The 16,724-nt window shown below is 40.8% G+C and overlaps 1 protein-coding gene across 1 annotated transcript in view; it reads left to right on the forward strand.

Annotated features, from left to right (window-relative positions):
* The window catches only part of LOC126413015 (myrosinase 1-like), an 87,174-nt gene that overhangs the window by 28,635 nt on the left and 41,815 nt on the right, over positions 1-16,724 (forward strand). The window contains exon 7 of the mRNA XM_050082908.1: positions 16,441-16,585. Coding sequence (XP_049938865.1) covers positions 16,441-16,585 — 145 coding nt within the window. The remainder of the gene's footprint in view (positions 1-16,440; positions 16,586-16,724) is intronic.

Genomic DNA, 16,724 nt, shown 5'->3' on the forward strand with positions numbered 1-16,724 from the left:
CACTGTCCATCTCCTCTGACCCCTCTCCAATCTCTGCCCATCTCCTTCGCCCTCTTCTCTCTGTCCTCCTCCTCCACCCCTCCACACTTGTCTTTCAATCTCCCTTTGCCTTTGCCTATGCACATCTGCTACTCTACACTATCTCTGTCCAAGTCCTCCTCCCCTCTCTCGGTCTGTACATCTCCTCTTCCCCACCCCCCTTGTCCACATCCTCCTGTTATCTTTCTCTGCCCGTCTCTTCCTCCCTCCTCTATGCAACGAATAATGATATTACCTACGTTCAGCGGCATATTCGGGTAAGGTTTCTTTCTTTCTTTCTTTCTTTTTTTTTTTTTTTTTTGAGTCATCAGTCTTGTGACTGGTATAATGCCACCCGCCACGAATTTCTCTCCTGTGCCAACCTCATCGTCTCAGAGTAGCACATGAAACCTACGTGCTCAATTATTTGCTGGAGGTATTCGAATCTGTCTTCCACTACAGTTTTTGCCCTTACAACTCGCTCCAGTCCGATGGAAGTCACTCCCTAATATCTTAACATATATGTTAAGTCCCTTCTCCTTGCCAGTATTTTCCACATATTCCTTTCCTCTCTGATTCCGCACAAAACTTCCTCATTCCTTATCTGATAAGTCCACGCAATTTTCAGCATTACTGTTTAGCATCACATCTCAAATTGTTCGATTGTTTCACGACCATACAACGATTATTTTGCGGCCTAGGTAGCAGAATTCCTAAACTTCATCCATTTCGTGTCCATCAGTCCTGATGTTAAGTTTCTTGCTGTTCTCATTACTGTTCTCGTTTCTGCTACTTCTCATTACCTTCGTCTTTCTTAGATATAATCTATGTACATATTCTGTACTCATTAGACTGTTCATTCCCTACAGCAGATCATGTAATTCTTCTTCGCTTTTATTCTGGATAGCAATGCCATCAGCGAATCGTGTCAATGATGTCCTTCCACCTGAACCTTTCTTTTGTTTCCATCATTGTTGCTTCGCTGTACAGATAGAACAATAGCGGGAAAGACAATATCCCTGTCTTACACCATTTTTAATCCGAGGACTTCGTTCTTGGCCATCCACTTTTATTATTCCCTCTTGGGTCTTGCACATATTGCATTTTACTCGTCTCCCCTTATAACTTACCACTATTTTTCTCATTTCGAACATTTTGCACCACATTGTCGAACTCATCTTCCAGGTCGACAGATCCTATGAATGTGTTTTGATTTTTCTTTAGTCATACTTCCATTATCAGCCGCAACCTCAGAATTCCTCTCTGACGCCTTTAGCTTTCCTAAAGCCAAACTCGTCGTCATCTGCCACATCCTCCTTTTTCTTTTCCAGTCTTCTGCATATTATTCCTGTCAGCAACTTGGATGCATGAGCTTTTAAGCTGATTGTACGATGACTCTCGTACTTAGCAGCTCTTGCAGTCTCCTACTGGAAGTCACATGCCATGTCGCCAGACTCATACATTCTAATATTGGATCCTCTATCTCTTGTAAATCGGCTCCTGTTACTTCTTGTGTCAAATCCAAACAAATGTCATTCCTCAAAGAGGCCTTCGGTGTACTATTTTCACCTATTAGCTCTCTCCTCTGTATTTAACATTGGAATTCCCGTAGTACTCTGATTTTAATTTCATCGAAAGTTGTTTTGACTTTCCTTATATGCTAAGTCAGTCTGTTCAATAATCACTTATTTCCGATTTTTTCACATGTTTTAAGCAGCCATTTCGTCTTAATTTCCTTGCACTTCTTATCTGTTTAATTTCTCGGCGGCTTGTGTTTCTGTATTGCCGAATTCCCCGGAACATTTTTGTACTTCCTTCTTCCATCGATCAATTGAAGTATTTCCATTATTACCCACCGTTTCTCCAAAGTTACCCTTTTGTACCTATGTTTTTCGTTTCAACTTCTGTGACTGCTCTGTTTAGAGATGTCCAATCGTGTTCAGATGTACTAGCATCTGAGCTGTTACTTATTGCTGTATCTATAGTCTTAGAGAAATTCAAGCGTACCTCGTCATTCCTTAGTACTTCCGTATCCCACTTCTTTGCGTACTGATTCTTCCTGACAAATCTCTTGAACTTCAGTCTAGTCTTCATCACTATTAGATTGTGTTCTTAGTCTACATCTGCTCCTGGGTACTACTTACAATACAGTATTTGATTTCGGAATCTCTGTCTGGCCATGATGTAATCTAACTGAAATCTTACCGATCACCCGGCCTTTTCCAAGTATACTCCATCCGCTTGTAATCCCTGAATAGAGTATTCGCTATTACAAACTGAAATTTATTACAGAACTCAATTATTCTTTCTCCTCTCTCATTTATTGTCGCAAATCCATACTCACCTTTAACCTTTTATTCTACTCGTTACCCTGTAGCTGCTTTCCAGACCCCCAAAGTTATGACCGTTTCAATGCTGTTTCAATATCTTCACATACTTTCTCTATCTCTTAATCTTCGGCGTGCCACGTAGGCGTGTATACCTGAACTATTGTTGTCGGTGTCGGTTTGCTGTCGATTCTCACGTAAATCCTTGTCTTCTTTCCATTTCAGTTCATTGACCCCCACGACATCTAGATCGAACCTTTTCATTTTCTATTTCAGGTTTCCTAGCTTCCCTATCACGTTCAAGCTTCTGACATTCCACGCGGCGACAGGTAGAACGTTATCCTTTCATTGGTAATTCAGTCTTTTTCTCATGGTCACCTCCTCCTTGGCAGTCTCCTCTCGGAGATCCGAATGAGGACTATTCCAGAATCTTCTGCCAGTGGCGAGATCATCATGACACTTTTTCAATTACAAGCCTCATGTCCTGTGCATACACGATATGTGTCTTTAATCCAGTGTCTTCCATTGTCTTTTGCGTCCTCAGGCCGTTTATCCTTGGTGATTCTCCTGCCTTCAGGGACAGTTTCCTTCCCCAAGGACAAGAGTGTCCTGAACCTCTGCCCACTCCTTGGCCCTCTTTGACGAGACTGTTGGCAGAATGATGGTGACTTCTTACACCAGAAGTCTTCAGGCGATAATGCTGATTTTTAATCAGAATTTAAAGAATGGGGGGATTCGAACTCGGAACGAATACGTTTTTATTATTAATCAAAGACGCCACTCCTTTTTTTATGTTAATCTCATTTTGTTCGTTGTTATTTGTTGCATTTGTTTGGTGCGGAAGTCCCATGACACCCCTTCAAGATCATCGTTGACCCGTTCACAATTTTTTGTTTATTGCAGAGGGCAGCTAAGCCTCTCAACGTGAGCTACTGTGCCGGCTATCGCCGTATACTGCAGAAAGCTGTGTGTTCTTTTTCCTTGTATCATTATGTGGGGTGTATCTGAGAGAAAAATTTCATTAAAGGTTTGAATTTACCTGTAAAGCTTGTTGCAAGTCACCAAGTGCTCTCGTTCTTAAATAATGGGTGAATAAAATCAGGGTATTCTTTCGTCGTGATCTACACTTTTTTTCACCGCCACCCTACCCCTTTAATAAGTAGATGGTTCTTACTCACACAGGTATTCTCTCCAGCCATTAAGTGGTATGCGTACCAACTTTGGTTCAAACCGGGTCAGTGGTTTCGGAGGAGGTGTGGAACGTACATACATGCATACACTTTTATAATGCATAGGAATGTCCTTTTTCTTGAGAAGCGATTTGGAGAAGTACAGTCTTACTTGGCTGAAGCTATTCGTGAAACGCAATAAAATTCTGTGTAGTAGTCTTGCAGACTATCAAATTCAAAGACAAAAAGACAGAAACGACAGTTTCACAGATTTAGTATTACTGTAGAAAATATCTTTCTGCAATCGCAGAAATTAGAATGGTTTAACGGTTTTTGGCACTCTTTATTTCCAGCATTCCAAGAACGACATTCAAAGGTTTGCAAGGACGTGGTACTGAGCTCCACGGAAAAATACTGGAGTGGATTCCATCCTCTGGTTCTACGACAGTTTACAGTTTTAATCTTTGAGACATCAACGGTATTGGAAGTTAAATCATGACGAATGGATGTGCTGTCTATATGTACCTAAAGTATGTTGCTCTACAACACTTACTTTCTGATCATATTCTTACTTTATTTTCCTTACTTTCCCAAACTACCTAACTTTATTTCAGTAGCAAAATTGCTTTTGCACAGCTACAACACGATTCAGCCATACACAGAGCTTTGAAACATTGTAAACTTAACTAAACTGCTAACTGAAACTGTAATATTCCATACCGTTGGCTTATTATTGGTTCCAAAATATTTTATATTTGGACGAATCGCTAGCTACTAGGTGTTGTGGCAATTATTAACTGTGATTGTTACATCTCTGCTCCAGCAAAACGAAATAGTTACATCAACTGACTAGAAAATTTCGTTTGTCGGTTTGCTTATTTATTACACAAGAGGCGTAGCCCTTAACCAGATTTTGAAACACTATTTTGGTTTGTGCTATGTACATGCAACTCTGTTGTTTTGTTGACTTTTCCTGTCAACTTTTTTCGGTGCCTAGAGATATATGCAAATAAGTCTTTTCGGTCCCGCGATAATTCAGTCTCTGATTTCGATGGCTGGCTTCAAATGGCTTGAACCACTTTCTTGAAAAGTACAAAAGTTTTCAGTTAGGACTAATATTTCCTGTTTATTCACAATCGCCGGTTCGCAGTCATTTTTGGTCCCTACTTCCGACACATAATTGCAGAGACGTGAACCTTTATTATACAGCAAATACAAACATAGCACTTATATGTCTTATGCAGTCAAAAAAGTGTTACTCAATAACAATCAACAGTAATACGGTAAAAGTCTGCATTCTTCCATCATTTATAACTCAACAAGACCTGCTCTATGCTCATAAATCGCTTCTGAAGTCTCAACTACTCTAATCACGTCTAATGAACGTTCTTTACTCCAGAATTATAAATCTTTTTTCAGAACTGTCAAACATCGAGTTGTTCAGTTCCTCATTGTTCATACGTTTGGCTTCCAGAAAAATTCGCAACAGTACTCTTTCTGCTCAGTTGCCTTTCCAGCCTAATGCAGCTGCCCGTTCCTCTTATTTTACACATATATTAATCCCTCTAATCATGTACACATTCAACCAAAATTTACATCTCTAACGCTTACATAAATACAAAAAGAAAATGAGGAATAAAATGAAATGATCATAGGCAAAACGGATTTAGCTTACATAGAGCAGCAAGAGTAAAGCTTGCCCACAAAACATTCCATACACTTCTTAACTGGCAACCCAGCGTATGTAATTTTCCCACAATTCGGATGATGTAATTAGAGTTGCTTGTCTTAATGTGCATGAAATATTTTAAGGACTTTTTATGTTTTGGGCACCATACAGGAAAGTGAAAATAACCTTCTGTCACGTTTAAAGGAAGGGCATCGCAATTAAATGCGCAATGGGAATTCCACAGATAAATGCGGAGAAGAGAGTGGATAGGCATAGAAACAAAATTGAAGACTCTGAGAGCTGGGGGACTTGTGTGATGACGTTGTAGACTAAGAAATGAGAGTTGATGTGGAAGAAATAGGGGAATCAGTATAAGAGTTGATATAGCTTTGGAAGGCTTGTAATCAAACAAGACGGAAGGGACAGATAATATTTCTTCCGAATTTCTAAAATCATTGGGGAAAGCTACAACGAGATGACTATTTAAGACGTATGTAGAAACTATGAAACTGGAGACATACAAACAATCAGAAAATAGTCATCAACACAATTCCGAAAAGTGCAAGAGCGTAAAAATTCGAAATATATCGCACTACCACTTTAACAGCTCATGCGTCCTACCTGCTGACAAGAGTAATACTTACATAAATAGAGTAAGAAAGAAAACTGAGTTTGAGTTATAATAGATGATGATCAGTTTGACTTTAAGAAAGGTAAAGGCATCAGAGAAGCAGCTTAGATGTTGCGCTTGATAATGGAAACAAGACCGAAGAAAAATCATGACAAGTTGATAGGTTTTGTCGATATAGAAAAATTGTGGAAGGTGCTCGAAACTCTGAAAAAAGAGGAGTAATGTATAGGGGAAAAAGAACAGAACGTATAAAAACCAAGGGTAACGATTAGAATGGAAGCCGAAGTTCTTTGGTTACAAAGCACATGAGACAGAAATCCAGTATTCCGCCCTACTGTTCAGTCTAGGAATCGAAGTAGCAGTGATGGAAATAAAATAAAATTGAAATAGTTGGATTAAAATTCAGGACGAAAAATGACAGTGATAAGTTCCTCTGAGACATTGGCGTCCTGAGTGAATATGAAGAAGAATTACAGGAACTGTTTAATGAAATTAACAGTTTAAAAAATACAGAATACGGATTGAGAGTGAATTGACGAAAGTAGTCCAGAGTTTCAAAGATTAGAATTGTGAGTAACTTAAAATCAAAATTGGTAACCACGAAGTAGGTGAGTTTAAAGATTTGAGCGACTCTGGCAGCAAGATAACGTATGTCTGACGAATCAAAGAGGACCTAAAAAGCAGGCTGTCGCAGGCAAAGAGAACACTCACCATAGAAGTCTGCTGGCATCAAACATTATCGTAAATCTGAAGAAAAAATTTCCGAGTATGTATATCTGCGGCGCAGCAGTGTATAGTAGGGAACCATGGACTGTAGGAAAACCAGAAGAGAATCGAAACGTTTGACATATGTTGCTATAGAAGGATGTTGACAGTTACGTGAACTGATAAGCTATGAATGAAGATGTTATCCGCTCTTTCGACAAAGGAAGGAATATATAGAAACACTGATAAGACAGCCACGAAGATAGGACTTGTTAAGACCAGAGAAGAGCTTCTTTGCCACTAGACGGACCTGTATAGGGTAAAAACTGTAGAGAAGCAAGACTGGAACACAGCCAACAAATAACACCGGTTGACTGAGACTTCTTTTCACGAAGATAAAGTTTTTTTAAAATTTATTTTTGGTTCCTGATTTCAGGCAAAGCACTTAGAAATTTTAGTCATATGCAGTTATGAAATTCTGAAGTTCTACATTTCAGTGAAGTTTACAGAATGAAATTGTTTAGGCGTTGTAAAAGTGCTAGTATTGATTTGCGAACTTTTACAATGTCACGTACTACAAAAATATGTTTAATTTTATAGTCTATAATAAAGTTACATTTCTTTTAGTCATCAGTCATGTGACTGGTTTGATGGGCCCTTCATAGATTCCTCTCCTGTGCCAAACTCTGCGTCTCTGAGTACCATTTACATCCTACCTATACACCACCACGTAAACGGCTATGTGTTTGTTTCACATAACGTTCCTTCACACCAACTACAGTAACTGTGATAAATCGACTGGTGCATACTTTTGGGAATTTCATGACTTCAAAACGTTGTATTAATTCTCTTGATTTGTGCGAAACTTATGGGGATCAGGAAAAGTTATGGACCCCACAACGAGAATTCTCAAGTTTGGCAGCAAGGCTTCCGCTTCCTACAAAAAAAGGCACATTAGCCAAAAATACAAGCACAGGTCTCAAAAATTCTAAGCAACTAGAACGCAAAGAATTGGAGGGAGAAATGTGCTGTTCGATAAAAAAAGTCGACCCAAAAACTTCAACTTATTCCACTGCACATAAAACCTGGCATTATAAAACACTTTATTAAACACCTACCAAAAGGTGGTGACACTTTTAAATATGTAGCAACTGTTGCAGTGGTTACCAGCAGCTGTGTTATCTCCAACGTTATTCGTTTTTCGCTATCGACTAATCGATTGTACTGGGCTCTGGAAGGAATTTGCCGGCTACTAAACCATTTTCCTTCTTTCATTTAGCTTCAGAGACAGATATCTGGCCCGTGGTGATATTTTTAAAAGATGAACACGGATTTGTAAGGGCGAAAGAACATCACGAACGAAAACTTTCGGCAGTGGTAACGTTATATTTACTCTGCGCGCTTGCAGAAGTACGACTAAACGATGAAACGTTTATCAGATCGTCAGTTAAGTTCCATTCTTTTTCTGGGATCATGAACTCGCTACTGCTCTTTTGTGAACACAGCAGACGCTTCTCAATGGGAGCCGGCCGTTGTGGCCGAGCGATTGTAGGTGCTTCAGTCCGAAACCTCGCGACTGTTACGGTCGCAGGTTCTAATCCTGCCTCGGGCATGGACGGGTGTGATGTCGTTAGGTTAGTTCGGTTTAGTAGTTCCAAGTCTAGCGGATTGATGACCTCAGATGTTAAGTCCTAAAGTACTTTAAGCCATTTGAATCATTTTTGAATCAACTGTTAAACTAGCGACAAAATGTTCCTGTTGGAGCACAAAAAAGGCGAATTTGTTTAGTTTAAAAGGCACTGACAGAAAACTCGGGAACCAGCTGCCTCAGTCCCTATTCTGCCTTCCCCACCAAACATTTTAGCATGCGAACATCGCGCTCTTTTAAGAAACATGATTCTAAATACTTTTACCCACTCTGTGTTTGTAGTTATTACTTCACACTCACCATCTCTATTTATGTATGTCTCTTTCCCACTCTCTTCTTTCTCTCCCAATGATTTACAGTATGTCCCACTGTCACTGTCTCCTCTCTCACTTACAATGTCTGCTTATGTCTTCCTTTCCCACTGTCAATGTCTTCACTATTTTTCGGCAGCTTAAAAACTCTTGGGGTCCAAGTTGTTTTCCCGTGTTTAAAATATCGGACCAAAACGTGTGTTTTCTAATACCTACGCTCTAAAGATCGCCGGTCTGGGATGATCCAGACCGCCCAGGCATGCGTATGGCGTGCACTCATCCGTATTTACCATTTACAACATCTCCCCTCTCTTTTACAGACACTCTTCCTTCTCTCTTCCTCTTTTACTACCATTGCCTCACTGGTCGTCCTTATCACCTCGCTCTTTGGCTGCCACTGCCATTGTCTTCTTCCATCTCGCTCTCTCCTTCACGGCCACTTTCTCTGTCCCATTGTCATTGTGTCACCTGTCTTTCTCTCCCATTTCCACTGTCTCATCTATCTTCCATCTTCATTGTCTGTCTGCTACACTCCTTCAGCACAAAAAATATGTTTGCTTGTCAAACATTTTGGTGAGGAAGGTAGACTGAGGACTGGGACACTGGTTTCCTATATTTCTGCAAGGGTATTTTAAAGAGGAACGTATTCGCCTCTTTTGTGTTTTAACAGGCGAATTTTTCCACTGGTTCCTTTCTTTTCTCTGCTACAGCAGGGCGTGCTGCTTATCGTACAGAAAGAATTCTGTAGGTCAGCAAAGTTTTGACATTTTATTTACTTCGACAAATTTACACACTTCGACACGCATAAACAACAAATATGCGCCCATAAAGTAAGGTTAACACAGAATAGTTTGCTGTGCATTTCTTCTGGATACGTTGTTCATCGGTTTAAATTCGTGGAAAACGCCCGAAGTATCATTTCTATCTTAAAAAGTACAAATGTTATTACACGTATTTCATTGACTTTGCCGTCTTTTCAGTTTTACATTTTCCGCTTTTTGCAGTCATTTTCTTTTCACGCTCATTAGCACCTTTTCACTTGTTTATGTGCTTATTTAAACTAAATTGATTAGAGCCATCTGGCCCTCTCTTCTATCGGACCAAGACTTCACACATGCAGTGCTTCAATATCGTAGTTACCTAAGAAATAACTATTTTAATATGAAAAATAGTATTAAAGTGATTTGAGTGTCTATAGTGACAATGTGAGTAATCGTGAGTACAAAATAATAAATTTAATACTGGCAGTACTTGTACAACTACCGCTGCCATTAACAGTGATACAATAATTGTAGCAACAATAATAATAACGACAACAATAATAATGACAATAATGATACTGATATATAAAAAAAAACTTAAGGTGTACCGTGTAAAACATGTCTGATGTAACGAGTTCTGGTGAAAGGAACAACAGTAAGGAGCTGTAGCAGCTAAGAATACTAGGAAATGAAGATCTGGTTGGAAAGCAGGATGTCAAGGGTAGCGAGTGCATATAAGAACAGTGGTAATCGCTACTGTTGCTCTAACAGAAATTTCATAAACAAGCTTCTAACACTTGAGATGTTATTCAGTTCCCCAATATGATGCTGGAGATTACTCCTGAACCGGGTTCCTGCTGCTGAAATGGACATCAAGAAAGTCGCTGAAAAATGGAGCGCGACAGAACGGATTTTGTTCTAATGGGGACGGATGTTTCTACAATGTTGTTCAAGCAAAAGCGTTAAGGTCAGGCTGAGATATGGAGGACAGTGTACGTTGGTAAGACAGTGGAGAAGACAGAGGTTACGAAAATCTCTGCGCTTGTCTGCACACAACCAGGATAGCTGTAGATCGAAGAGACGAACATCACAGATATAAGGAACACAGGTACTCATAACCAGCTCAGGCGCCATGAGGTTTCCTGAGAAATGCCTTGCGGGATAACATCGATGTAATCAATAATTGTAAGTTTAAATGTATGTACAAGTTTCCTTTTCACGTCAAGAGGGAAGAGCTTTTTATATTTTTGTAGGGCATGGAGGGATGCAGATGCCTCCTTGCACATTGCTGTTACGTGCTCACCAGTTTAGATTTTCATCGATCGCTACCCCTAGAGTCTTTCCTGAAGGAGAGAAGTTCAAATTTGTACCACTTACGGTTCAAGATGGCAGTGACTGCGGGCAATTCGGGTTTATGAACCCAAAATAACCAACCAGTGCTACTTGCGTTTTAAATGTGTTGAGCTTAAACCCTATAACGTGCGCCCATTTTGATAGTGCACACCGGTCGGTACTGAGATTCCAGACATCTGTATTTAGGTTTAGTGGTTTGCACTTAGATATGACTTGATTTCAGCAGTGTATTTGCAGTAGGACAAAATTGGCGACACTTCATTGAATTACACTGAAAAGAGTATAGGACCTAATAATGAAACCTGGGCGACGTCTGATGCTACCTGTCTTCATTGTGACTTTCTGGTGACGGACATAACTCATTGCTGCTGAGACGCCAGGCGTGAGTGAAACCATTGTACTACACGACGAGAAATTTAGGCTGTTAAGTTTGGCAAAATCGTATCCAAAAATACTAAGAGTATAATAATATAAACAGCATCTGTATCATGTAAATCAGAAGTAGATGGAGTGTCAACTGAACAAGCTACGTACTTTATCTAGGGACTGTTACCACCAGCTATAAAATGCTTAGGCGTAGAAGTGAAAAATCAAGTGTCAAATGAAGTAAGGGTAGCCAGGTGCCTGCGAAATACTGTGGGGGGAAACACTTTATGACAACTGAGGGAAAATAAAAATATATACACAATGTTACGCTCCGTTTTGATATAAGCTGCAGAAACTAGAGCAGAAACGAAAAAGATAAAACAAACACTAACGGCAGTGAAACCGAAGTTATTAAGAAAGATCGAAGGATTAACCATTTGGGACAAGAGAACAAATGAGTCCATAAGGGAACAGTGTGGAATAAAATATATAAATAAATTGGAGAAGACAAGATAAATAAATTGGAAGGCCATGTGGTAACGGTTGATCCTTCAAGACTAACTAAAATTTGTAAACATGGACCACTGCAAGGGTAGCGACTAACCGGACGACCGTCCAAGAATTGTGACAGCTGTTTTTCCAGTTTATCCACGGAATGACGCAAACAGGGGCAACCCTAGTCAGCAGAAGAATAACAAGAAGAAGAAGAAGAAGTTACCAGGTGGGATTGACGGAGGACATCGAAAGGGTGCAAAATAGGGCAGCTCGTTTTGTATTATCACGTAATAGGGGAGAGAGTGTGGCAGATATAGTACGCGAGTTGGGATGGAAGTCATTAAAGCAAAGAAGTTTTTCGTCGCGGCGGGATCAATTTACGAAATTTCAGACACCAACTCTCTCTTCCGAATACGAAAATATTTTGTTGAGCCCAACCTACATAGGTAGGAATGATCATCAAAATAAAATAAGAGAAATCAGAGCTCGAACAAAAAGGTTTAGGTGTTGGTTTTTCCCACGCGCTGTTCGGGAGTGGAATGGTAGAGAGATAGTATGATTCTGGTTCGATGAACCCCTGCCAAGCACTTCAATGTGAATTGCAGAGTAGTCATGTAGATGTAGACAACTAGGATGTCGAAGTCAACATCGGTCGCTTAACAACAAGCGCAGTGAAATTATGACGAATCTCTGAACTGACGTGTTGGACAGTGTCTCTAGTATGCCCGTCGATAGCATCACGCCTCTCATTTCTGTTCTGAGAGCACACTGAGCGCGTAAACATCCCTAGAGATTAGTGCCTCCCACCAAGTATGGGTGCCAGCTGAGAGATTTCGCCGGATTTCACTTAACCCCACGTGACGTACGTGTCATGCATTTCATTATTCATAACAATTCTCGGCCGCACATCGCAGAGGAACTGAGGCTCTCTCAGCGTGATCAATTGGAAGTACCTGATCACCCACAACAGAGGCCGTACTTCACTCCCTCTTGTATTGATATCTGCTCATATGGACCGCTGGCTATTAAAACAACGTTTTGGCACAGACAACGAGCTGCAGACCAGCGAGAGAATTGGCGCAAAGCACTGACATGTGTCGTCTATGACGAGGATATTGCTACAACAAATGTCTAAGTCGGAGCAGCGGGTATGTAGAGTAGTAGCTGTAAGATGTAGGTAACTGTTGCGATTAAAACATTTTTTATTTTTACTGTGCCTTCCATTTCGCGACCGATTGGGTCTTACTTTCCAAGTAACCCTGGTACATTTATGACACAGAGCAGGTAATTCATGCATGCTGGGTGTTAAAAAACTGTCCTATATTTCAGGGGATGACTGTACGCATCAAAACAGGAAAAAATATCTGTTAACCATGGGTGTGACAAAACATACATTCTCATATATGACCATTTGTTCAGAGAGGTCTCAACATGATGTCCGTTCAACTCAGTGCATGCCTCTACCCTTCAGTGTAAGCACTCACGCAATCTTTGAAATCACCCTGGTTGACTCCGAATGTGCTGAGCTGCACGGAAGACCCGATTGTGTAGTGTCTACGCGTCATTTATTACGGTGGTATAGACCAGTTGCTTTATGTATCCCCAAAACCAGAGGGCCAGTGGATTTAGTTCTGGGGAACGAGGAGGCTAAGGTATGGGACCTCTACGGGCAATCCTCCGGTTTTTAAATGTCAACGTCAGATGCCGACGCACCATGCAGAGATAATGTGCTGGTGCACCGTGTGGTAAACGTTCACCCTTCCCATTGATAAAAATTATAAATTTGACATAAGGGTTCAAAGCCGGGGTTATTATTTAAAATGTTTTCAAACTTTTCTTGGGAATACCTCGACAATGTGGAATTCACAAGAATAATTTCATTCTTTAACTGAATTGATTCATTCAGCACCAAACCTTTAGTTTCGTGCTTTTTAATACTTGCAGGTATATGGGAAAAATGAGTTCTAATCACAGCAATGCCTTTTTTTAACATCGGGATCTTTAAAAGCTTCCTTGCACCTGCAAACTGCTAAAGCCTCTGCACTATAGAAGTCGTTTACTATCCCACAATGGCCTCGAAATGTTCATTGTACAACAACACAGCTTCGACCCAAGTACCCCAAAAATGGCTCTGAGCACTATGGGACTTAACTTCTGAGGTCATCAGTCCCCTAGAACTTAGAACTACTTAAACCTAACTAACCTAAGGACATCACACACATCCATGCCCGAGGCAGGATTCGAACCTGCGACCGTAGCGGTCGTGCGGTTCCGGACTGTAGCGCTTAGAAGCGCTCGGCCACTCTGGCCGGCAAGTACCCCAAATAATTACCACTGGTTTGGAAGGTAAAGGCACATTTGGTACACGTATTCTTTGTGGGTCTTGATGTGAGCAGGATCCTTTAGAAAAATTTTCTTTGTGGATAAAATCAGTTTATTTACATTCACAAACGTGGAACGTACTTCTTCAGGAAGGCGATGTACTCCATGAGCAAAGCACGTCACATGAATCAAATTGGGATAAAATGCTCGGAGGCCTTTTCCTGCTTTGATCATATAGAGAGCAGCATCTGAAATAAACACAAACACCCTTTCATCTGCCTAAGATTCTGCAAACATTTTTCTAATACCCCCATTCACAAATCTGGCGATTGTAGAATGATTTTCTTTATCAAGTTCTTTACAGGCTGCTAAATAGGAAGAAGAAGGATCTTCTTTTAAAGCACCAACAATTAAATCTGAAATGTAAGGATCACAGTGTCTGTAGTTTTGTCAGCCGAAATCCAGATAATGCTGTCCTTGATTCACTGCGTATTTCTTCCAGAAAATTTACGTAAGTTTTTGGTATGTAATTTTTCGCAATGTTGATTCATCTGGTACATTTCGATTTAAGCAATATTTGCGCAGAAAGCCTTTGAGGATAGGGTTTGTAGGTTAGTGAAGAGGAATATTGCTTGCAATGAATGCTTCACATAGATCAGTGGTAAACCGACTTTATTGGTTATCTTTGGACAAATCCCTGGAAGTGCTACTTGCTGTTGTCAGAAGTTGTTGTCCTTTATTCTGCATTCCGGGATATGAAGACTTTTCTTAACATGTTGGTCTATCTGATTTTTTTTTTTTCTCTTATGCAAGAAACTTTTTCTCGCAAACTCGAGAACATAAAACAATTCCATCATAGATAAATGTTCCACGATGGTCAGCTATTCACAAAACGACGTTTCTTCTTTCGGGCGACATAGCACACAAGACGTTACACACTACACGTCGTAAACACGTTCAGCTGTGTACAAGCAAACAGAAAGCTAAACTGAATAATGGGCGTGTGAGTAAAAGCTTGGGTAGATTAATTTAATTGTTGCCGACGCGTACGGTATGACAGTGGAGGGGATTAACCGGGGGCACGGGCGTATGAGCATTGACTCTGTCTGCCTGTTCCTGTTCCTCTTCTGTGATGACTTCGATAGGCAGTGGCCTCTAGGTTAGCGATTGCACGCAGTTCCAGGTCAGGATCAATCTGTGGGACATCAAAACTAGATCGAGCTAGATACAACCCGTCAAAATTTTTAAAACATGCATCGTCACTAGTTTTTAGTTACAATATGCAATAACGGGTGAAAAGGAGCCTAATATGCAAATGCATGTGCAACATGCAAATGCATGTAGTCCGGTCTCTATGACTCGTATGTCGGAAAGTATGCTTTGGAGGACCCACGGTCATAAGACACTTTTATCTCTTTTTGATGCATACTACCGTCTCCTGACATATCTGATAGTTTTCTTTAAAACCCAGTATATTACGGGCAAACGGGTACACCCATAATACTGTCTTCAGAACATACTGCAAAATTCCGACGATTTGCCATGAAGAGAAATTACAGAAGAGGGCATCCCACACTTAGCATTTTTGGTTAGCAAAAAATCTTGGTTTTCCGGGTGAATCTTGATAACGAATTTAGATTTTCGAAAACGGGAAAATGACGTTCTAGATCAATGTCTAAAGAATGTATAGTTAAAATTTCAGTTATTTCTATGGTTATTTATTTAGGTAAAAGCAGGCCACGGTGCAAAAGCGGTTAAAAAACAGCTTTCGCGGTTTTATGCGTAAGGAGCATAACTTTAAACCTAAGGATCTCAATAACGGATAGTTTTGCCGAAAAAAAAGGGGGCGGCGTTCCTGGAGATCATCATCTTAAGAACACATGCCAAAATTTCGACAGTCTGCCATGAACAGAAATTATAGAAGGGACCGTCCCCGCTATAGGTACTCTTTGCACCTAGAAATCATGGTTTTTCTGGATTTTCTCAGGAACTCCCAATGAACAAAGGGTGCTTTTTATAGGCCGCCTAAGGTCAACGCTATACCACACGTAATGCAAATGAACCAACCGGTTTTCTCAATTTTCGTGGGCTGGAAGAAGTGTGTAATTGTGACCCTGAACTGTGGGAGAGCGAGAGTATGCGCATTCTTCCGAGAGCAATTAAACTCGTCGTTAGGTCAGAGAGTATGCAAAACATTTGACCCCTTATCTCTGTGTGCCGCGCGGGATTAGCCGAGCGGTCTAAGGGCCGCTGGTCCCGGCGGAGGTTCGAGTCCTCCCTCGGGCGTGGGTGTGTGTGTTTGTCCTTAGGATAAATTAGATTAAGTAGTGTGTAAGCTTAGGAGCTCATGACCTTCGCATTTAAGTCCCCTAAGATTTCACACACATTTGAACATTTTTTATACTCTGTGATCAGTAGCAACCGAGATGTGTCCTCCTGAAAAATCAGATTTTTTCGTGGATTTTTGGATCATTTTGACACGATGGACCGCAGCACTTACTGCGACCTGAAAATGTTATATGTTTTTGTCCTTGAATCTGAATTTCGTAATACCCACAAGCACTGCGTTATTGCTTGTATCACCGGTGCTTAGCACAGACTACACCTTAGAGTAACATGTTCTCGTCGTCTGGAATGCACTTTTGTAAGGTGGGTGTGGTTTCAGCTGGGGCTGTACGCGCACCCGATACTCCTGGACGGCGACTACCCGGCCGTGGTCCGCCAGAGGGTGGACAACAACAGCGCGGCAGAGGGGAGGCACAGGTCCCGCCTTCCCAGCTTCACCGAAGAGGAGAAGCAGTACATCCAAGGTATCACTCACGCATGTTTACCGCAGGCACGAGAAAAGTAGCAAAGCGTTTCAGAAAGGTCTGATGTGTTCAGGTAACCCATAGCCGCGAAGAAATGATATTGCATTTATATCACACGAAATCTACCATAACGACTAAC

This window comes from Schistocerca serialis, chromosome 7 (genome assembly GCF_023864345.2).
Source record: "Schistocerca serialis cubense isolate TAMUIC-IGC-003099 chromosome 7, iqSchSeri2.2, whole genome shotgun sequence".
NCBI lineage: Eukaryota > Metazoa > Arthropoda > Insecta > Orthoptera > Acrididae > Schistocerca > Schistocerca serialis.